Raw genomic sequence first — 22,663 nt, 5'->3', positions numbered from 1 at the left:
GTGGAGAACAAATTTTTGTTTAGAGATCTGAAGATCTGTTTCTTTAGCTGGTGATGGTGGGTGCTTTAGGACAGGAGCCGCCTTAACAGCCCGATATTACACTGTTTTGATGCAATTTAGATGGACGGGGACGATGTGACTTTCTGCTTCTTAGCCCATCGCTGCTGCTGCTTACTAAAGAAAAAGGCCTCAGAACTTACACTTCAGTACAGAATTACCACCGCAGCCCGCTGCCTGGTGCGACACCATGAACCACGGCCCCTCTGGCTGGCACAACAGTCCTTAGCCGACTCTATGGGTTGGAAGACAATCAGGGCCGCCCAGAGGATTCAGGGGGCCTGGAGCAAAGTGGGGGAGCTGTGGACCTTGTACTCACCTGGCGGTGGTCCGGGTCTTTGGCGGCGGGGGGCCCTTCAGTCGCTCCGCCTCTTTGGCAGCACTGAAGGGCCCCCCACCGCCGAAATGCTGCCGAAGACCCAGACCGCCGCTGGGCCAGGGCTTGCGGGGCCTGGGGCAAATTGCCCCACTTGCCCCCCACCTCTGAGTGGCCCTGATGACAATGTCAGACCCAGCCCTGGTAGGCGCGGGTGCAGTTCCTTAGACTGCCGTGAGCCAACTCTCCCCCACGGCATAGCCACATTGGAGAGGGTCGGAGAAGAGCCAGGAGAATGGTTGAAGGATTAGAAAACCTGCCTTACAGAGAGCTCCTCAAGGAGCTCAGTCTAGTTAGCTGAACAAAGAGAAGGTTAAGGGGTGACTTGATCACAAACTATAAGTGGGGAACAAACATTTAATAATGGTCTCCTCAATCTAGCAGAGAAAGGCCTAACAAGTTCCAATGGCTGGAAGTTGAAGCTAGACAAATTCAGATGGGAAATACGACGTACAGTTTTAGCAGTGAGAGTAATTAACCATTGGAACAATTTACCCAGGGCCATTGATTCACCATCACGCTACAAACTCTGGTCTAGGAATTATTTTGGGGCCGTTCTCTGGCCTGTATTACGCAGGAGGTCAGACGAGATGACCACAATGGTCTCTTCTGGCCTGGGAAATCTATGAAGAAACCATTTCAGCCCAACTGCCCGAGACCCCTGGCACGTAGAAGGGACCAGACTAGAAAGCCCCACCCAATGTATTAACCCTGTCACTCCTGGATGAGCTGGAGCGGAGCTTTTACCACGAGAAACAGGGCTGGATTTACAGACTCCCAAGTGACGGAGAACCCTCCCCATGGCTGGGTCAGCTGTTAGTTTCTCCTCCGTGTGAAAAAACTGGGCCTTCCCTCTAGCCTGGATTTGTCGGGCGTCGGCTTCCAGTCATTGGAATTCATTGAGATTCACCAGCCCCTCCCCGCTCTCCGAAATCTCCTCCCACATAGGTCCTGACAGCCCACAATCAAGTCACTTCTGGGTGCTAGGAAAGTCACCTCAGCCAACATGTAGCAGGCACCAGGGCTTGCAGGTGCGTGAGGTGCATTTGGGTTATGGAGCTGGAGTAACATGCGTGTCCTCACGCCTGTCACACAGGTCCTGGAACACGCTGTACTGCGTGCTCCGGAGCAGCGAGCTGGCCTTCTACAAGGATGCCAAGAGCTTAGCCTTGGGAGTGCCTTACCACGGGGAGGAGCCCTTCCAGCTGAGGAACGCCCTCTGCGATGTAGCCACTGGCTACAAGAAGAAGAAGCACGTCTTCAAGCTGAGGTGAGGTGCAGACAGAGCCCTGGGGCCAGACTCTGCAGCCAGCCTGCCCTGGGAGCCCCCCGCAAGCCAGCGCCGGGTACATCACAGCACCTAAACCTCCCACAGCTGGGACCTGGGACCCAATAGCCACGTCACACTCAGTGGGGGGAGGGGACCCACGCCAACCATGAGGGGCAAGATTGGCTAGCACCTAAGCCATCCCATGAGGTCATGGGGTTCACAGGGAGCACCTCGGCGGAGCAGAGTGCCCGGTGCATCTGGCAGGGGGCCCAGAGGGAGGCGCTGTTTCGGCACTGAAGGGGGGGGCGTTCCAGGCCACCCCCTGCAGGTGGGGCAGCCAAGCAGTGTTGGATGGAGGACATTGAGATCATGATAATTGCTGGGCCAAGCCCTAAACCCAGTCCCCTCCACCACCTTAACCCCTTCATGCCTGTCCCTTTGCTGCCATCAGGATCGTGGTCCTGCCTTCTCTGTGCCCACTCTTGGCGCAGGCTCTGCCCACGGCCCATTGCCCCCCCGCACCGCAGCCGGCGAGTGTGGTTTTTTGTCCTGGTGTTCTGCCAGTGACCTGCTGGCGGGGAGTCCCCCTCGGGCTCCAGCCACGGCTTGGCCGCATCAGAAATAAGCCCCTTAAAATTAACGCTGGCTTCCAAACATAGGCGCCGACTTCGTGGGTGTTTCGGGGCTGGAAAAAAATAGTGGGTGCTCGGCACCCACGGCAGCCCCGCTGATCAGCTCTCCCCCTCCCCTGCCCCAGCGCCTCCTGCCCACCAGTGATCAGCTGTTCAGCAGTGTGCAGGAGATGCTGGGAGAGAGGGGGAAGAGCGAGGGCGGGGGATGCTCCGGGCAGGGGGCAGAACGGGGTGGGAAGAGGCAGGGTGGCGGTGGGGGCTTGAGGGAGGGGGGTGGAGTGGGGGCGGGGCCTGGGGTGGAGCTGAGGTCGAGCACCCCCTGGCAACTGCTTCCAAAAGTACGTGCTGGGTCTGCCTGGCGAGGGGCTGCCTGGCGCGGGGACCACTGTGGGCTGGGAGATCTAGAAGGGGTGGGGAGCTGCTGCTGGGGGGTCAGGAGCACAGCGTCTGGAGCCCTGAGAAAGGAGAGGCAACTAGATGCTGGCTTTAAATCAGTTAATTAAGATATATTTAAGTGGGCGTCTGAATGACCGGGAATCTCCCCTCTGCTTTCCAGGCTCGGCAATGGCAGCGAGTGGCTCTTCCATGGCAAGGACGAGGTTGGTGCCTGTGTGGGCCATTCGGGGCTGGAGAGGACGTGGGAGGCTGGAACGTCTCAGTGAGCAGGGATTCAGGCCTGGCTGCATAGATGGGGACAGAGGCTGTCACGAGAGCTTCCTGGCCTGGGGGTGGCACAAAGAAAGGGGAAACCACTAGCAGAGAGAGTGTTCTGGAGACATAGTCCTACAGGGTAGCTATGATGTAGGCCTAGGCTGGGGCAAAGCATGCTGGGAGATAAGTCTGCCATGCCCCCAGCTGGACTGAGGATGGGTCTCTCCAGAGAGCTAGGGGCAGTCAGGTTGTGAGTGGCATGAGGAGCAAAGGCCCCTGCATCACCATCTCATTTCCAGACCTGGCTGCGTAGCTCTGCAGAGGCACTGGTTTGCTCCACGTGAGCTGCCCCGACTTTCACTTGGAACCCAGCAGTGTCTGGCTCACCCAGCTCCTGCCTATACAGCTGCAGAGCCAGCGGCAGTGGAAGCTGCTCGCCTTTTCCCTCTGCCTCCTGCGTGCCTCGCCATCATTCCTCTGGGGGCTATGGAGACTCCGCAGACTCACCGTTTTCTGTGAGGATTATGTTAATTCTGCCGAAAGGGGTCCTGCATCTGCATCTGGCTGAGCCACCTTGGTGCATTGTGGGAACTGTAATTCAGCTGCCTCACACCCTCATTCTCCCCTATGGGACACGTTCCCAGGCCAGCCTACGCTTCCCATAATGCACTGTGGCAGCTCAGCAAGACAGAAGACCACAGTGCATCATGGGATATATAATCTGGTTTGGGAGCCCAGCCCACAAGGGAGAGTGTCGGCATGAGACACCTGAACTACAGCTCCCATGATGCACTGCATCAACTCAGCCAGACACAGATTAAGGTGGAACTGACTTGCAAATGGAACTGTTCAGACATGTCTGAACTTTCCGTTCCATCAAGCTGGGCTGATCCAGCTTTCTCGGTACCACCCCACATTGGACTCTCCCTGGGACAGACATTCCGATTTCTGAACAGGTCTGATCGCTCCCCCGCATCTGTCCTGGGGCATCGGATCAGCCCAGCAGCCCATCTCTCCACTTTGCTGGGCTTCTTGCCATGGGGTGACTAGCCCTGGGATTGTGGCCCCCTTAGGGTAGCCATCTTCTGCCTCCATAACTGCCCCCCTCCCCCCACGGGACTGCAGATGTAGTAGAATACGATGTCCTTCTTCGCTCCCTGCCCCATTGGGCAGTGCTGGAGTTTGGGACACAGTGAGCCCTGAGTGAGATCCTCCTAGGTCTTTAGGTGCCCAATTCCCATTGATTTAGGTGTCTAAATACCTTTGAGAAGCTGGGCCTTAGAGGCTGGGAGGTTCAAAACAGCCCATGGGAATAAGTGGGCCAAATCCCTTTGAAATGCAGTGGCCGTCAGGTGCCCAACTCCCTTGGGCAGAAGACTCCAGCCCTACTGTTTACCGGTGCTTGGGTGAACCTATGACAGACTCTGAGGTGATAATGTCAATAATGCATTGGCCACCGCCTGCGGGAGGAATGCTGGGTGAGAGAGCAAGCTGGGTTAGACACAGGAGTGACTCCTGCCCCCCCGTAAGGCATGGGACTCTTTGGGGCGAGCGCTGGGGTGGCTGGAGGCTCAGAAACCGCTGTCCCGGGGCGGTGACTGAGGGACGCTCTCTCTCGGTCTCTGTCCGACAGGAGGAGCTGCACACATGGCTGCAGGGACTCAGCACAGCAATAACGGAAGCCCAAAGTGTGAAAGCCAAGGCGCTGAGCCTGCCTCTGCCCTCCAGCTCCGCCACGGACGTCAGCCTGGCCAAGAAAGACAAAGAGAAAAGATTTAGCTTCTTTCCCAAAAAGAAATAACCCGAGAGGTGGCTGAGGGCAGCCCACTCAGCTGCCTAAGAACTGTGCATGGGGGAGCGTCCGCGGGCGTGCTGGGCCCAGCCACCACCCCCACCCCCACGCACCTCCGGCAGCAGCCGCTGGTGCTCACAACACAGCCCCGCCTTCAGTGCCTGGGCACAGCCCCACGCCCCGCTCTGCTCCCACGCCGCACCGAGCCAGCCCTGCGAGGGCTGAGGAGTGGTGTCTGCCGAAGGCCAGTGCTGGGGGTGCCGGCGCAGGGCCCACGTGTTGCATCGCCCACGGCCGGGGAATCCACACGGGCGTCTGGCGGAGGAGGCACCATCTCAGCAAGACCACGCAGTGCTGGGGACGCACTGCCCAGGGCAGGATGGAGGCAGCGAGCTTCCCAACCTGCCGCTCTGACGAGGTGCCACGACCGCCCAAGACTGGCGCATCTCTGGGCACCGCGGCTGTGGCAGGGCTGCCTGCAGCCACTAGGGGGCGACGGTCACACACACCTGGGCAGGTCTGCCAGTCCTTCCAGCAGGGGGGGCGTGAGGTGTGCTTGCTTGCGTGTGCTGTCTCTCAGACACCCCACACACACACACACACACACCCCTGAGCCACAACCCACAGAGAGCCCTTTGTCAGACAAGCCATGCGCAGCCGAGAACAAACGTTTGCCCTAAATTAGGGTGGAAGAGAATCGTTGTAATTCTGCATCTGAGTGTGTGTGTGCGTGTGTGGTTACATGTGTACACGTCTGCATTTTTTGTGTGTGTGTGTGCATGTTTGTGTGTGTGAATTCACAATTCCCACGTGTAGGCCCTGTTGTATTGGCTCAGGCCTTGCCTGGGCTCAGGCCGTTCTTGGCCTGGGTCCCGTTTCTCTCCCTGACCTTGTGGTTCCTGTGCGCTGCCTGTGGGCTGGGCCAGCCCCCCCAAAAGCCAACGTCTCCAAAGCCCCCAGCCCTCCCCTCGGCATCCTTGCTGCTGCCCGGGAGCTGGGGAACACCCTGCGGTGTGTGGCAGTGGGGGCCCTGCGTTCCAGCCAGCCAAGCAATGCTAAGGGGTTGAATGCCCGCTGGAGCTCCCTCAGGGGTACTGGCACATCCCTGGAGGCGAGAAGGCTGGGTGAGAGAGTAGGTGCTTTCTGCCCCGGGTCCCATAGACACAGGGATGCAACTCCTGCCTCCCGCGCCAGGTGGGCCCTGCGTGCTTTAGACGCAATGCCAGAATGGGGCCAACTCTTGCCCTGTTGCCGCCTGCTGAATTCACCGCAGGCCTCATCCCCAGCAAGGTCAGCCCAGGGGAGCTTCTCTGCTTCCTAAACCCAGGCTGGTGGCGCTCCTGGCGGAGGGCAGGGAAACACACCAACACATGCACTGCCAGGACCGGCTCTGGGGGACGTGGCAGTGCGTGCAGCCACTGGTACTGGTGCTCCTAGTAGCACTGCTCCCTTGGTGGGGGTCCCGTCCTGAAAGTGCCTTACCTGCAATAATGGAATTCAAACCCCATGTGCTGAGGCACCGTGCCCCGAAAACTCCAGGGCTAGTGACCCCGCGTGCCCCCAAAGAGGCGCTCCCGGCTCCCAACCCCTGATCCCCGCCCCCAGCAGGGGCTGGCTGAGCTGGGGGGTCCATGGCACGGGCCGAGCAGGCTCCCCCCAGAGCAGAACTTGGCTTGGGGGTCAGTGGCTGGCAACTCAGCCCAGCCAGTGTGAGACAGCCTTCCCAGTCACGACAAGCACAGAGCACCCCCATTGGGGGCAAGGGCAGTGACTAACCCCGCCTCGTGCGCTCCGCACAGTTGGTGCGAGATGCTGTGGGACCCCAGCAGGCTGACCCAAGTGCATCAGTGCTGGGCTCTGCAGGAGGCGACGTCGCACCAGAGCAGCTGGGAAACCGCCCTGGCAGGAGGTTGTGCCCAAGGCGAGGTTCACGCCCTGTAGCAGGCCGTAGCACTGCCAAACTCCCACACCGGCCCTGTTGTACACAGCTCTCGAGGAGGGCACGACCTGCAGCCAGCCAAGCTGGGGCCTGCATCATGCCTCCACCACAGCCTGCTGGGAAAGCCACCCCCCCAGGCCTGCCGGAGCCCACCTCCACCCCACTAGCGCTGAACAGTTCCCATCAGCTCCTCCGTACACCCCAGCCTGGCTCGGCAAAGCACCAGGACAATGGTGCTGGAGCAGGGAGTGCTGGCTGGCAGCACATGTGGTACGTCCTGGGTGCAGAAGAGGAAAGGATCCGCCCACTTCACGCCAACGTAAGCCTCGTGTTTATCAGCCCTGGCACCCCCCCGAATGAGGCTGCGTCCGGTCCCCTGGGGTTTGATCCTGCCCTGCAGCGGGGCTGGAGCCTGTACTGAGATCTGTAAGGCAGCGCGGGCGGCTCTGGTCCCAAGACTTTCTTTTAATCTTTGGGGCTATTCTGCAGCAGCAAAGGGGCCCAAGTGCTCACGTGACACAGGCACGACTGTCCCCTTTTCTAAGGGAAGAAACACCTGAGTTCAAGTCACCGGCAGAGGCAGCAGGGGCAGGGAACGGGGTGTTTTCAGTTAAATCTGCAAGAACCAAAGAGCCTGGGCAAGCCACACTGCAGGATATGGAGTTAGGACAAATACCGGTGTGTATCTCGGGGAGGTGTAGCTATATTTACACACACGGACTGAAAACGCAGAGTGGGGCCCGACCCCTGCGTTGGAAATCGCACTGGGCACTGCGCTCAGTCAGTGCCATGGTGTGTGTGGTGGTTTACATGCATTTTTCTCCTGGCCTGTGTTTCCATGCAGATTTCTGTCCTTGGCTGGGTGGTAACCCCACGCGTTTCCTCCACCCCCCCACCTGTGGAAGGGCTGCACGTGGCAGGTCTTGGCTCCAGCCCTTTCCGTGTATTGCTGGGTTCAAACACCTTTAGTTTCTCATCACAGCCCCCCCACACACACACATACACTCCCCCCGATTACACCCAGGAGCACTGGATTCACCCGGAAATCATCTGTTTTACCCAACGTGAGGCCATTTGACACCTGGACCATTACTGCCCTCTCCTCCTTCCGGCTGAATTCATCTCAGAGAGATCTCTGCTCCACAGGGCTGCTCTCCCAGCATGCACTGCGCTCCCGCACAGATGGGGGGCGCTGGCTCAGGGCAGACATACAGGGGCGGCTGGAGCCCCAATGATTGCAGGAGACGGGCGCAAGCCAGAGCAGCTCTCCGGGGGGCAGGGGGTCACGTTGTTCGAGTTGGTTCGTTGAGTCCCGCTGGCTTGGCACCGCGTGCGACCCGCTGTCACGTACTTCCACTGTGCATAGAAACAGCTAAACCTCCAGCCAGTGCTGCAGAAGCATTTTAATGATGGTTTTTTCTAAGAAATAAATAAGCCAAACCCCTCTCTGGCTGAGGCATCTTGTTTTGATTTTCCCCAGCAGGTTTCACACCAGGATCAGACAAAGCACTGGGGGACGCCTTGGCTGGAGGCCTGTGCCCTGTCTGGGGCAGCACGCGTGGCGAGAGATGTGCACAAAGTCAGAGAAGCTAGAGGAGAGCAACAAAAGTGGTCTGAGGTTTAGCAAACCTGGCCTCTGAGGAAAGCTTTGAGGACTGGGCGTGTTTAGTCTAGAGAAGAGAAGGTGGCGGGGGGGACCTGAGAACGGGCTTCAGAGGTGTCAAAGGTGGTTATAAAGGGGACAGGGATCAAGTGGTCTCCATGGCCACCCAGGGTAGGAGAAGAAGGAACATGGGAGGCATGTAATGGAGGCTTAAACTTCTGTTAATGGTCCCTGGGCTGGGCTGCAGCAGGGCTCAGATCTCCTCTGGGTGGCCAGGGCTCGGGACAGCTCGGGTGGGCCAGGGCAGCTCAGGCAGGTGGACCGGGGCAGCTCGGGTAAGTGGGCCAGTGCACGGGGCGGCTTGGCCAGGCTAGGCAGGGCTCCTCTGGCCTCGCTGGGGGGCTCAGGACTTCTCTGGCCCTGGTGGGCGAGAGCGGGGGATGGTGGAAGCCCAGTAGAGGCGGAGCCTCGGGCAGAAGGGGGCGGGACAGGGGACTAGCCTCCCCCAACCAGGGGTTCCTGTGCCGCCATGAGAAGGAATGAGGTTAATTTGCAGTACTGGACAGAAGGGTTGGGTTAGATATTAGGCCCTGGAGTGGGTTACCCAGGCAGGCTGTGGAGGTTTTAAGAACAGGGTGGACAGATGCCAGTTAGGGCTGGTGTGGGGTTCTGCCTCAGCACAGGGGCAGGACTAGAGGGCCCACCCGCCCTATGTTCCTAGGGGTCCGGGGAAGACCGTTTCTGTGCCGAGGGGCGGGGAATCCGGACGAACCCGCAGGGAGCCCTGTTGCTGCGGAAGAGCATCTGTGATAACAACCCTCCTGTGCAGTGGCTGGCAAGGGAGCGTTGGCTGAACGGTGCTGGCTCAGCCAGCCAGGAACCACCAGGGCGGGGAAAGCAGCGCACAGAGGACAGGACTTTTTAGAGGCCCAAGGGGAATGTTTCCCAAAGCAGCTAAGTGACTTGGGAGCCCAAATCTCTGGGAACGCCAAGGGAGTTTAGGCTCTTGGACTGATTTATGAAGGGTTTTAGGCGCCTACAGATACAACGAGGTGCCGAGTGGGGATTTGAAAAGCCCTTATGTGCAGCTCTGCATCTCTAGGTGCCCGAAGAGCTTCGCCAGTGGCCCTGAGACACCGCTGGAAATGTCCCCCACCAACTTTCCTGGAGGCCCAACCAGAGAGAAGTTGAGAGCTGGGCTCAGCCCACGCCTGGCAGCTGGTGTGAGGCTGGGAATTGGCAACAGGGCCAAAGCGTGTCTGGACCCAGGCCCCCTGCAACTGGGGGCAGCTCCCTAAGGCCCCATTAGAAAGCGGCTGGGAGCAGCATGCCCCCCCTCCCTCCCAGGGCTCCACACCCCTAACACTCAGCCCTCTGGGCTAGGCACTTGCACCTCCTTTGGGACATGCTGCAGCGTGGCAAGGGCAGAGCAGTGGTCAGGGCACTGGCTGAGGTGCTGGAAGACCTGGGCCCAGTTCCCTGCTCTGGTGTAGGCTGCCAGCCGGCGTGGCCTGGGCAGGTGATGTGGGGATTTCTGCACGGGCAGGTGCGGTTACAGCTCGCATACACCTATGGCGGCTCACTTAGACCTAGCTGTGAAACGCCAGCTTCATCTGCTCCACCCCTCAAATAGCAGCAAAGGGCTGGTGGCACGTGCCTAGCCAAGGTCCCCAGGGCTGCCCCATCACCCCACGCGTGAGAGGAAAGCTGGCACAGGGAGGCACACCTGTGCTCCTATCTCCCCTCCAGCTGCAGCATGGCCGTGCCCTGCAGTCCCACAGGGAGGCTGTAACGAGGCAGGGACTCGGGTCCCCGTCTCCCGCGGCCCGTGCTGGGGTGCCACCACACGTTGGTCTGTGGTGCGGACGTGCTCTCAGGGTTCGGTGGCAGGGCTCGGAGGGGGGTGATTTCACCAGCGCCCCGGCCTGTTGCACGCTCACTGTCCCATGCAGACTCTGCAGGGCTGGCGCCAGCTAAACGCCCCAGTGCGTGTTCCATGGAGCCAAGCCTGACGTCTCCGAGTCCCACAGGTATCGCAGCATCGGAGAGAGGAGACACCCAGATACAATGGTGATGGGCGCCATAGGCCTTTAGCTAGCCAGGCACGTGTGTGACGGTGACAGTTCCAGGCAGAAGGGCTGCAACACAAAGGCCGGGATGAGCAGTAACTTCCCCCGGCATGGACAGAACCGGGCCGGCAGCTGCTGCACTGGAGACAGAACCAGGAGTTTCCAGTAAACCGCTGGGGCTGCACAGGGAGCAGCTGTCACAGGCTCCTGGCCTCCAGGGCTCAGCCCAGAGCAGGGCCTATAATACACTCACCAGCGGGTCACATGCCCGTACATCTCATCAGCTCCGGGGCCAGGCCCAGCCCCTGCACAGAGCAGCTGGCATGTGCAGTGATATGCCGGGGTGGGGGAGTGTGGCCTTTGTCCCGTGATCTATCGGGGGTGTTTGTATAAGTGGGGGAGGGGGAGTGTTTTCACAGTGATATATCAGACATGGGATATTTGCCCAGTGATCTATCGGGGGAGGTGTGTGGCATTTGCAGTGCTATACCAGGGGGCCACGGGTGTTCGGACAGTGGGTGGTGGGTGTCGTTTTCACACTGCAATCTCAGGAGGCCGGGGCATTTGCAAAGTGAGCTACCGGGGCAGGGGGCTGTCGTGTTTGCACAGTGATCTAGCGGGAGGGGTATTGCCACAGTGCTACACCGGGGGCATGTTGCGTTTGTACAGGGATCTCTTGGGGTCTGCAGCGTTTGCACAGTGAGATAGCGGTAGGGGGGTGGCATGTGGCATTTATTGGAGAGTGTTTGCAAGGGGAAATAGCGGGGGTCTGGGGTGTCAATACAGTGCCATAACAGGGAAATGGGGCGTTTGTACAGTGCTATCGGGGGCATGCAGAGGGCATTTGCGCAGCGGTCTATTGGGGAGTGGCATTTGCATAATGATCTATTGGGGTATTTGCACAGGGCTACATGGGTCTGGGGCATTTGCAGAGTGAGATATCGGCATGTGACATTTGCACAGTGATACAGGGATCGATTGGGGTGTTTTCACAGTGAGATCGGGGGCTGGGGCATTTGTACAGAGAAGTTTTGGGAGTGCCTTTGCCCAGTGATTATCAGGGCAGGGGCGTTTGCACCGTAACATAGTGGGGGGGCATGTGGCATTTGTACAGTGAAGTTTCGGGGGTGCAGCTGCAGTGTGATATATCAGGGAATGGGGCATTTGTACAGTGCTGTCTCTGGGGGCATGTGGCAGCTGCACAAGGGGCGATTGGGGGCATAGGCACAGTGCTAGAGCAGTGGGCGGTCAGCGAGGTATTGGGGAGGCCGGTCAGCGATCTATTTGAGGGGGAGGAGTGGATGGTTTTGAATCACTGAATTTTCCATTGCTGGGTCCCACGGGGTGAGGCCAGAGCCTGCAATGAGGCACATGGGTAAGTGTTTGCGGGCTGGGGGGCAAGTGAGCCCCCAGCAGGCAGCACAGTTGGGAGTCACCCAGGGCCACACGGGACTCTCTGCTTTAGCCCAGCTCAGAGGCTGGCCCTGCCCTGGCTCACAGGCAGAGGCCAGGCCGGCAGCGCCCAGCCCTTGGCCCAGACTGGTTTATGCTCATCCAGTACCCATGGCAGGGTGGGGGTTAGGAGGTGGGCAGGGAGGTGTGATCCCAGCCCCGGGAGCCCCACCTCCCACAGAACCTGGAGCTGCAGGGTGGGCCGTGGCTGTTCCTTACTCTGCCCCTGGCATGGCTGGGTCAGCCACTGGCAAGCGGGGGGGGGGGGGGGGGGGGGGCGGGGGACACCCCCAGGAATAATGCAGCCCACTGAGCTGAGGTCCTCAAACCCAGCCTGGGCCTGGATCTGTAGGAGACCCGGCCTAGCAAAGCAGCCTCACCCCCAGCCCCGAGAGCGGAGCTGGCACTGCCCCCTTGCCAGAGCTGGGCTCAGCACGAGCTGCCAGGGCAAGAGATTCACAGGCAGTGCCCAGTGGAGGGGGCACCACTAGCAACCAGCCAGCAGGCTAAGGGCAGGTGGGGGGCACTCAGCGTCCCTGCCATGGGAGCTGGAGGGGGCAGCGGTGTCGCTCTTAGGGCGGGAACCTGGCAGGGCACCCATAGGACAAAGGGGCGCTGGCCCCTCCCCGGCCCTCTCTAAGAGTGACGCCCCCTAGAGGAGGCCCCATCTCCCAGTGGGGAGCACTGGCACAGGAAGAAGCCAGAGCTGCCCTGCACAGCCTGTGCCAACCTCAGCCGGAGTGAGTGCCTCCCAGAGCATTGCCCCAGGGAGAGCGCACCTCCCCGCTTTGCCCCCCTGCAGGGCCTGCTGTGCCCCCCGTACTCCCGCACCAGCCGAGCGCAGGGGCCACACGCGCCAGGTGCTGCACACATAGCGAGACGGCGCCTGCCCACTAGGCCGCGCTGCCTCCCCTCCCCGAAGAGCAGCGGTGCCGAGGCTGCAGGAGACATGAGGAGGCAGGCAGGAGGCGAGAGGGGTGATTATTGCACTGAAGTGTGTGTACAGCCAACATGACCCTGATGTATACAGCCGCCCTGCATGGGGCACCCAGGTACACCACGCTCCCTTCCACCCAGCCCAGCGGAGATCAATTCACCCTCCTCCTCCCGGACTGGCCAGCAGCACAGCCCCTCGTGCCAGCAGGGCTGCCAAGGATCAGCCGCAGGGCAGCGGGCAGACTCTGCGCCAAGGTCCTGGTGGTGGGCACTGCCCGCTGCTCCTGCCAGCCCAGGATCTGCAGGTGCATGCTTCAGCGCAGAGCCCCCGCTGAGAGCAGGTCTCTGGCCATGGCCCAGCCTGGTCCTGGGGGTTTAGTCCCATGCGGGTGGGGGGCGTTGGCGGGGGGAGGAGGAAGGCGCTCGCTATGTACACAAGTCCGGCCTCCCCCTCATGAGCCGGGCAGGCCAGGCGTCCACTCAACTGGCAGAGTTCAGGGTCTGGAACTTCTCCCGCAGGCTCCTCACGCGGCCGTGCTGGCCAGCGGCCGCCTGCTCCCAGCCTGCGGCCCGGCTGGGCTCGAGGGCCGGGCCCTCCTCCAGCCGCCGGTACTCGTCCGACTCCTGGTAGGCCTTGCAGCGCTCTGCCACAGCCTTGAGCGAGATCCGCTCCCGCGAGGTGGGAGAGCGGATCTGCACGTAGCTGGCGGCATCGGGCAGCTCCTCGGGGGCAGGTGGGTCCCCGCCACACGGCACCTTCTCCAGCACGATGACCCGCTGGTCGCCCAGCATGGCCTCCGCGGTGATGCGCAGTGAGCCAGCGCTCTGGTTCCTCTGGCGTTGCCGCGCGCTGGGGTCTGGGCTCTCCTCGGTGCTCCGGTCCCTCCCGGGGCTCTGCTCCAGCCCGCGCGAGCCCTCCTGTCCCGGGACGCCTCCCGGCAGCTCAGCCACCATCTTCTCCGGCGCCGACCGGCTCCTGTTGACTGGGAGGGGCCGACGTGGGCCGGGGAAGGCCGTGCCAAAGGAGTACCTGGAGCGCAGCTCCCGCACGTCAGGCCAGGTGAACGTCTCCGCCACGATGGGGCTGAGCGAGCTGCAGGACGAGGGGTCGGGCGAGATGCCACTGCCGGGTGAGGTGGGGCAGGAGGGGCTGTAGGAGAAGCACTTGGGCGACTTGTCTTGCGAGGAGGCGGTGGCAGAGAGCGGCGTGCGGGGGCTGTACTCCTGCAGCACCACCTGCTCAAAGGCCGCGAGAGAGAGCGCTGGCTTCTTCCGGGAGCCTGGGGGGGGGAAAATCACACGTGCTGGTGAGCGGAGGGGCCAGAGCCGGGGGCACCTGCCTTCCCTGCCCTGTGCCAGCCCTGGGGAGTTTGGCTAGCTCTGTGCCAGCCCTCCTAGCCAGCCCCACAGCCCACCAAGCCTTCCCTGTCCCGTGCCAGCCCTCCTAGCCAGCCCCACAGCCCACCAAGCCTTCCCTGTCCCGTGCCAGCCCTCCTACCCAGCCCCACAGACCGGGGAGCACCCACCTGGGCTTCTCTTCACCTCCTGGTGCCCGTCACGCGGGGGGGACGCTGCACAGCTCCTCAGCTCCTCCAGCTTGGCAAGCCGCCTGTGCCCGGCTGGCTGGCGGTTCCTGATGCGCAGGCTGTACTGGCGCGCCAGCTGGTACACCTTGTTCTTCAGGCGCTCGCTCAGCTCGGCCTCCGAGAGCGGCGGGACCCGGGGACACGGCTTGGCGGGGTGGCCCAGTTCCTGCGCCAGTCTCTGCAGCTGGCCGGCCAGCCTGGCGGGCCCCGCTCGCTCCGTGGGGGACCGGCTCTCGGGCGAGGGCCCGGCCGACTCCTCTGCGATGGCGCTCAGCTCGTCGTCCTCCAGGATGAGCAGCGGCTCGTGCAGGTCCAAGCCGTTCTCCTGGCTCCTGTCCAGGGGCCACGCAGCGGTGGCACCAGCTGCGCCCTCCCCGCTGCCCCTCTCCGGGCAGGGCTGGCCGGCGCTCAGCTTCTCCATGCCCTCCCACACCTTGATCATCTCGGCGGGTGGACGGAACTCCTCCTCGGTGACGGGGGTGCTGGGCTCGGCCCTGGACCTGGCGGTGGGGACGCCCGCCAGCACCCAAGCGGCGGTCCGCCCGCCGCTCCCCGAGCCACCCGCTCCCCGCCTGGCGTCGGCGTGCTGCTCCGGTGGCGGGAGGCTGTTGAGACGGCAGACCGAGTTCCTCACCAGCCCCTTGGGGATGTAGGAGAGGCTCTCCCGGCGCCGGATGCTAAAGCCGGCATCGCGGTGCTCCGCGCACTCGTAGTAGCTCTTGATCTTGTCCAGCAGCAGCCGGTCCCGCTGGGAGAGCATGGACTCTTTTCTGTGGCAGGGGGTGCGCTCGGGCTCCAAGGAGCCGGGCGAAGCGGCCCCGCTGCGGGTGGAGCCTGGCGGCGAGACGCGGCCCTGGGAGTTGGCGGCGCTGCCGCGGCCCTGCCCCTTCTCGCTGCCCTCCAGGCTCAGCACGCTGCTGCTCCGGCTGACCAGCCTGGGCGTCAGGAAGCCCCCGGGCCGGCCCTCCTCCAGCGCCAGGCTGCTGCGCCGTGAGAAGCTGCTGGCGAACATCTCGGCGATGAGGCTGGCGTGGTCCAGCACCGACGGGGGCAGAATGCTCCTCGCCCTGGTCTCCTCCTCCTCCTCCTCTTCCTCGCTGCTCAGGGCTTTGAGGTCCTCCATGTTCTCCGCCGTGGCCAGGCTCTGCTCCTGCTCCATCGCCCTCTGCTGGGCCGGCTCGGGGGTGCTCGCGGCCTCAGGGGACTCCTCTGGGCCCTCTTCCTCGGGCAGCCCACTGGGCTCCGGGGCAGCCTGCGGGGCAGCATGGAGAGTGAGTGGAGGCGTGTGCTTCCCCAAACAGCAGCCCGCCCACCCTGACCCAGCGCCCGACGCGCCATCCCTGGGGCGCTGGCTCGTCTCCTCCAGGGCGGGAAGGAGCCCGGGATTCCTGCGGATTCTGAGGCACAGGGGAATTGCCGGGCTGGTGCCCCAGCTCTGACCCCAGTCCGTGCCAGAAGTGGGACCCCTGCGGCAGCTGCTGGGAGATAATTGGCCTTCATATAGATCTCATGCCCCAATGTTTGAAGCACTCGCTGCTGTCTTACGCTGCACATTGATCGCCATACAAGCGTCCAATGTTTTTTTTCTCATCTTGCTCAGCTCCTGGTCCTCCCCCAACCTTCCTGTGGCAGGGAGTTCCACAGGCTGATCACCCGTTGGGTGAAAAGGGGGTGAATTGCCTTTCACTGGTTATCAAGTTACCATTTTTGATTTCCTTCAATGCCCCCTTGAAGGAAGCCAAGAAGGGGTCTTCTCCTTCAGAGGTACAGGGGCAGGCTGGCTGGAGACAGACTCGGCAACTCCCACCCATCAGCCAGGGAAAAGGAAGGGGATGTTGGCTAGCGGCAAGAGATGCACTAGGAGTCAGGTTCTATCCCTGGCTCTGGTGGTTAGAGCAGGGGGCTGGGAGCCAGGACTCCTGGGTTCTATCCCTGGCCCTGGGAAGGGAATGGGGTCTGGTGGTTAAAGCATAGGGCTGGGAGTCAGGACTCCTGGGTTCTAGCCCCAGGTTCAGGGAGCCACTGTGAGCAGTGGTAAGAGCAGAGGACAAGACGACGACTGGGTCCTGGTGCTGTCGCTCTCTTGTTGCATCATCCCACCTCATTGTGCCTCAGTTTCCCAATCTACAGCAGTCCAATTACCTGGCAGGGCGGTGTTGGGTGAACAGGCCCTTGCACTGGGCTGTGAAATTCACAGGCGGAAGGTGCTATAGTGAAGTGCAAATGCTGATTGGTCAGGAGGTCGCTGCTCCGGTGGTACGAAGGCAGCGAGCCGAGACTCAGGACACCTGCGATCTATCCTGGCTCCATCATTGCCCCGCTGGGAGACCTCAGCAGCACAGGGTGGTGCCTGTCTCCCTTTGGCTGGGAGCTCTTTGGGGCTAGGCCAGTGTCTGTGCAGCGCCCAGCTTGACAGCCCACCCCCCCTCGGCTGTGCGGATGGGGTGTTCTGGGCAGCACTCAGCCCAATGGGGTCCCCCCGACCTCGGGTCTGCGCAGCGCCCAACCCCCCGGGCTCGGTGAAGGATAATGGGAAAGGTGGCCCATTCACCCCCATGGGGTCGTCTCTCACTCACCTCCAGGATGACCGAGGCCATCTCTGCACTGCGACGGTTCTCGGGACTCCCTGGCTCCTGGCTTCCCTTGGGCCCCTTGCCCTGAAACACAGTAAAGGGGACGCGTTACACCGCTGGGCCACGGCTCAGACAGCCATGGTGGCACCGAGCCGGCCCGAGAACCTCAGAGCCCCAGAGCAGCAGCCCAATTCCGACCCGGTCAAGCGCCAGCGTCCTCCACCGCAACGTCCTAGAGGTCTGGTTCTAGCACTAGAGCTGTGGAGCGAGATCCGCCGGCCAGCCCCAGACGGGTTCCGATGTCAGAGCTCCCAGCAGAGACCTGGCACTGTTCAGATCGGCTGCACGTCGCCTTCCTGCTCCAAGGGAACCGGACCAGCTTCCCCTTGGGAGAGACGGGCCGACAGAGGGGGCCGCCTCTGGCATGCCAGCCAGCCATGAGTGGGGTTAGATAGAGGGGTGCAAAGCATGCTGGGAGTCACAGCGGCCACTCCGTCAGATCAGTGAAGGGTTAATAGCTCCAATCCAGCCGGGGGTCCTGATCAGCCTGCCCCGAGCAGGGCGGCAGGTGGGAGATAGAGGAGAGCGGGGGGGCAGGCAGTCCCGAGCCATGCGCCAGGCCAGCATGCAAGAGGGGGTTGGAGAGACACCTCACCGTGCGGCCCCGGGAGAAAAGCAAAGCGTTGGCCCGACAGTGCCAGCCGTGCAGCGCCGCCAGCAGGAAGCTCGCAAAGTCAGCTACCTGCTCCTCGCCCACCGGGCCCTCCTCCTCCGGCCCAGCTCCCTTCTCGCTGCTGTCACTCACAGCCAGCTCCTCCAGCGAGCCCTGCCCCAGGGCCTGCTCTTCCTCCTTCCCCACGGCTGCTTCCTCCTCCTCCGCGCCCCCCTCGCCCTCAGCCGGCTCCCAAGCGCTGCCAGGGACCTGCAAGGGCGCCCCGGCCTCCAGGAGGGCTCCGGTGCTGTCGGCGTGCTGTTCAGGGGACAAACAAGGGCTCCCTTTAGGGCCACCTCATCCCTGGGCGCCGGAGCTGCTGGCGGGGCCCCGACAGGGCCAGTCGTGGTGTGTCCCCCCACCAGCCCCTGTCCTGATTCCATGTGACTGCAAAAAGCTGGGGGCCACTAGGCCGTGCGTGCTGGGGCACAAGCGCGTGGGTGTGAACGTACGTGCGACTGGCAAAGGGGGGCTGCGTGCGTGCGATGCACATACAGTGTTCGAGGAACCCCAGGCTGCACAGAAACATCGCGGCAAGACCCCCCCCAATGCCGACTGCTACTCAGCTGGCATTTTCAGCCCCTCCGCGCCCTCCCACCGCCCCCAGGCTCAGGCGGCTTCCAGATCTTTGACACAGTCGACATGACATTCTGCTAGGAAAGCTGGAGAAATGTGGGGTCGGCAGAACTACCATGAAGTGGATACAAAATTGGTTAAACAACGGCAGACAAAGAGTGACTCTTAATGGAATGGTGTCAGATTGGAGGGAGGTCTCCAGTAGGGTTCCATGGGGCTCTGTTCCAGGTCCGGTGGAATTTCTGACCTGGATGTAGACCTGACCAAGGCTGCAGATGACACAAAGCTGCGGAGGTTACCCACCCTTGGGAAAATAGAGCTAAATTCAGAGGGATCTTGATAAATTGGAGAACTGGGCTATAGGCAACAAAATGAAATTCAACAAAGACAAATATGAGGTGTTGCACTTAGGGAAGAAAAACCAAATGCACAAACACAGAATGGGGGGAAACTGTCCTGGCAGCAGCATTGCTGAGATGGATCTGGGAGTTGCGGTGGATCACAACCAAAACACGCGCCAGCAATGCGATGCTGTTGCAAAAAAGCAAATGCAATTTTGGGTTGCATTAACAGAGGCACAGCATGCAAGTCATGGGAGGTGATAGTACCGCTCTACACGGCGCTGGTGAGGCCTCAGCTGGAGTACTGTGTCCAAGGTTGGTCACCAACCTATAGAAAGGATGTAGAGAGAAACTGGGAAGGACCCAGAAGCAAGCGACAAAGATGATCAAAGGGATGGAATGCAAGTCATACGAGCAAAGGCTGAAGGAACTGAGTATGTGTAGTTCGGAAAAGAGGAGATGAAGAGGGGACATCATACTGGTCTTCAAATACTTGAAAGGCTGCCATAAAAAAGATGGAGAAAAGTTTCTCTCTTGCCACAGAGGGCAGGACAAGAGGCAATGGGTTCAAACGGCAGCACTGCAGGTTTAGATTAAATCTCAGGAAAAGCTTCCTAACGGCAAGAAGAGGACGACGACGGAACAGACCTGCCTAGGGAGGTCGAGGAAGCTCCTTCGCTGGAGGTTTTCAGAAGGAGGCTGGATAACCAGCGGTCTTGGATGGCTTAGACAACAGATCCTGCAGCTTGGCAGGGGCTAGGCTAGACGACCCTTGCGGTCCCGTCTCACCTTGTGGCTCTATGATCTTACCTTCAGTCCTGCTGCCGCATTCCCAGCGCATGGAAGAGAGAAGACAGGCGATTAGCAAAGGGGTCACCGGGCACCGGGGCCACAGCAACGCGAGGGGAGCGGGCGGAGACGCATCACCCCAATGCCGCCCCTCCCTGGTGGAACGAGCTGCAGGGGGCCGAGGGCGGTGAGGCTGGGCTGGCTGCCGAACGCCCGGATTGTGGTGTTGGGAGCTGACGTGTGAGCAGGGAAGGTTAGAGCAGCTGCCTGGGGGGGCCAGACCGGGGCTGGGTGGCTGGTCCCTTTGTGCCAGCAGAGACTCAGCTTCCGGGGGCAGAGTGTGGCGCCCACAGGCCCGACAATGCCATGGAGCAGTGGGGACCCCCCCCCCCCACAGCCGGGGGAGGCCAGCACGCTGGGGTGAGGGCATCAAGTCCTGCTCTGCCAGGGCACCGCACAGGGTGAGCTAGGCGGTGCCACAGGAATGGCTTGGCAGTGCCACAAATGGCCAGGGCGGGGGAGGTGGCAGGGGCGCCATTGTAATGGCCATATAAAGCAGGAGTTCTCAAACTAGGGGTCAGGACCCCTCAGGGAGTCACAAGGTTATTATATGGGGGGGGTCACGAGCTGTCAGCCTGCACCCCAAACCCTGCTTTGCCTCCAGCATTTATAATGGTGTTAAAGTGTTTTGAATTTATTCCCTCAGGGGGTCCCCAGTACAAAAGTTTGAGAGCCACTGCTATAAAGGCAGATGGGGCAGTTCGTCTGGTCAGGCATGCTGGGCCCCGGCTGGCCAAGCAGGGAAGGCTGAGCTCTGCCCAGCCCAAAGCGGGTGCGCGGGGGTGTCATCCCGGGGACTCGCTCACCTTTCTCACCCAGCTGCTTGACAATCTGCTTGGCAGGCTCTGTGGGGAAAACAGCAAGTGAGAGGCCTGCCAGTTGTACCCTGCCCCCCGGTGATGCGACCGACAGGTGTGGGACAGGCCCGGCCCCCCCGGGGTCGCAGCTGGGGGATGTCTGCTTTCTGCCCAGCCCCAGACCCTGCAGGGCACAGGCGCCACCCAAGCCCAGCGCAGCCCCAGGGCACCGGGAACGCGCTTCTCCAACGCCGCAGCTCCTCCACCACCGCCTCCCGCTCCTGGAAAGCGGAGCCCCAGGGCAGCCCATCTGCCACCCGACGGCCCCTCAGGCCCGCCGCGGGGGGCTGGAGAGGTGCGTTCACCAGGCCTCCTCACCGCATCCCTGTGATTGGCCCCAAGAGTACCATGTGCCAGGAATCACCAAGCCCAGAGCACCGCAGCTCCCATCCCCACACCACACTGTGCCCCAGGCTGTAGAGGGGAGCTCGCACCAGACTTCCTGCGGCCTGCGCGCCCCGACCCCACACCGCCATGCAGTCCGTCCGGGAGCTTCTCCCTGCGGCGCCGGAGGTGGAAGGGCTCTGAGGACAGGACAGACGCAGCCATTAGAGCCAATGCAGCTCTCCAACTGGCTGTGTAACCTGCACCCCCCAAGCCTGGCACCGCCCACCGTCCCGAAACGTGGCAGCGCCCACAGCCCCCCAAGACACGGCTGCGCTAGCCCTGCCACCTGTGTACCCTGCACCCCCTGGCCTGGCACTGCCCAGCACCCCGAGACCCGGCAGGGCCCACAGCCCCTGAGACACAGCTGTCCCACCCACTGCCATGCTAGCCCTGCCACCTGTGTATCTGGCGTGGCACTGGCTGCAGGGCACTGACCATGTCCCCCCAGGATGCTCTATAGCTGGCCACGTGCTATGCCTGCCCCACGGCTAGCCCCAAAGCAGCTCTGCTGATGGGGGCTTGCCCTGCCCACCCAGGGCAACAGTCCCAGCACTCCAAGGCTTCAGCAACGTGGCCCTGGCTGGATCTGTAACAACCCAGTGAGAGGGGCAGGGCCTGGGAGCCAGCCCGGCAGTGTCCCCGTCCCCCCCGTCCCCCACCCCGCCCCGCAATGCAGCAGGGGAGAGACACCTGGCCGGGCAGCTCTGGTGCAGGGACAAGCAGAATGCAGAACAAGCCTCTGCAGGGAAGGCGGGGGGAACCACTCCAGAGCCAGCGACCCCACGGGGGAGGGCCCCTGCCTGCTCTCCTGGCGGCCACAGGGAGGTGCCTTCATAGGGCCCTGGGCCCGGCTAGTGTGCACAGAGTCAGCAGTCAGAGGGTGGCTGGTGCCAGCTTCGATCCCAGAATGGGGGACACATGGGAATGAGGGAGCCCTGAGCCCTACAGCCGCACAGCTCTGCCTGCCCATGGCAGGCAGGGCGCCGCGCCAGCCTTTGGACAGCCAATCCGATTGGCTGGCGGGTGGAGGCGGGGAATGGTTTGCCGATGGACCCGCCGTTGTTTGCCCAAGGCTCTGACAGCCGGGATAGGGCCTTGAACTTTGCCCTCCTGGCCGGGCAGGGAGGCACCAGTCTGATTGCATGCAAAGGGGATGCGTGGGGGTCAGCCTGGCTAGCTCCGCCCCGGTGGGGAATTCCCACCACTGGGAACAGAGGCCACCACGGAGTCTGCAAAGAGAGGACACTGCTCAGGGAGCCAGGCAATCTGGCCTCCAGCACCGGGAACAGAACCCAAGAGTCCTGAGTCTCACCCTTCAACTGCCAGCAAATAGCGGTGAAACCCACCGGCAAAGGGTCTCTCCCTCATGCTGGTCCACACAGATGATGACAACCTTCTACTGCTGCAAGTAACTCTGTGAACTCAAGCAGCAGAGTTCTGTGGGGTGGATGTAAAGGTTCCAACCCTGATGATGCCGCAGGACGGAACTGCTGTTTTTTTTCAGTTTGCTTTTGTGCAGACTAAGGAATTACATGCAAAGAGCTATGTTAAAGGAACGTTGCAGCTGCAGAGTCAAACACTCACATTAGGAAATGCCAGAACTAAGGATGCCTGTATCACCTTAACTCTGCCTCTTGTGCAAGTATGCATTATGACAGTCAAAATATACTAGGCTTTTCCTGCCTCATCAGTGAACCAGATGGGCCCTGATCTGGGGAAGGAGCAGGGCTGTGCAGTGCAGGAGGCTGTAGGACCCTGCCTCATTGGTTGCAGAAGCTGGAAGGGACGCAGTGAATGAGGCAGGAGATGGGAGGAAGAGACAAGAGGGTCTTGGCTTGGGCAGTTGACTGTTGTCCTAGAGAATTGTCCAGAGTTCCTGTGTGACGCTGGGCAAAACATCCAAAACAGCGTTTTCCCAGGTGGTCCCTCTTTGTGTGTTCCTGTGACGAAGTGAGCATTTTTTCATCATAATTTGTATGAATTGAGTGTCTCTCAGTTTCCCCTG

General features: G+C 61.5%; 2 protein-coding genes across 13 annotated transcripts in view; one reads left to right on the top strand and one right to left on the bottom strand.

Moving 5' to 3' along the window:
• SPTB (spectrin beta, erythrocytic) overlaps positions 1-8,161 on the top strand; it is a 111,441-nt gene extending 103,280 nt beyond the window's left edge. For 4 of the 6 annotated variants that reach the window (XM_042852596.2, XM_005294979.5, XM_005294976.5 and 1 more), the window contains 3 exons: positions 1,530-1,703; positions 2,892-2,934; positions 4,620-8,161. In XM_042852596.2, the coding sequence (XP_042708530.2) occupies positions 1,530-1,703; positions 2,892-2,934; positions 4,620-4,787 (385 nt within the window). In that variant the 3' untranslated portion in view covers positions 4,788-8,161. Of the gene's footprint in view, positions 1-120; positions 155-1,529; positions 1,704-2,891; positions 2,994-4,619 lie in introns of those variants that run through there. The other 2 variants (XM_042852595.2, XM_042852599.2) reach the window with 2 other exon arrangements.
• A 4,644-nt stretch (positions 8,162-12,805) lies between these two features.
• Positions 12,806-22,663, bottom strand: part of PLEKHG3 (pleckstrin homology and RhoGEF domain containing G3) — a 43,639-nt gene continuing 33,781 nt past the window's right edge. For 5 of the 7 annotated variants that reach the window (XM_065591275.1, XM_065591276.1, XM_065591271.1 and 2 more), the window contains 7 exons: positions 20,706-20,795; positions 20,221-20,259; positions 19,376-19,386; positions 17,592-17,906; positions 16,940-17,020; positions 14,304-15,615; positions 12,806-14,057 (listed from right to left, as the gene is read on the bottom strand). In XM_065591275.1, coding sequence (XP_065447347.1) covers positions 13,258-14,057; positions 14,304-15,615; positions 16,940-17,020; positions 17,592-17,906; positions 19,376-19,386; positions 20,221-20,259; positions 20,706-20,795 — 2,648 coding nt within the window. In that variant the 3' untranslated portion in view covers positions 12,806-13,257. The remainder of the gene's footprint in view (positions 14,058-14,303; positions 15,616-16,939; positions 17,021-17,591; positions 17,907-19,375; positions 19,387-20,220; positions 20,260-20,705; positions 20,796-22,663) is intronic. The other 2 variants (XM_065591274.1, XM_065591272.1) reach the window with 2 other exon arrangements.

This window comes from Chrysemys picta, chromosome 4 (assembly GCF_011386835.1).
Source record: "Chrysemys picta bellii isolate R12L10 chromosome 4, ASM1138683v2, whole genome shotgun sequence".
NCBI classification, from domain to species: domain Eukaryota; kingdom Metazoa; phylum Chordata; order Testudines; family Emydidae; genus Chrysemys; species Chrysemys picta.
The sequence above is the reverse complement of the archived record's forward strand: the minus strand, read 5'-3'. Positions and strand labels throughout refer to the sequence as shown.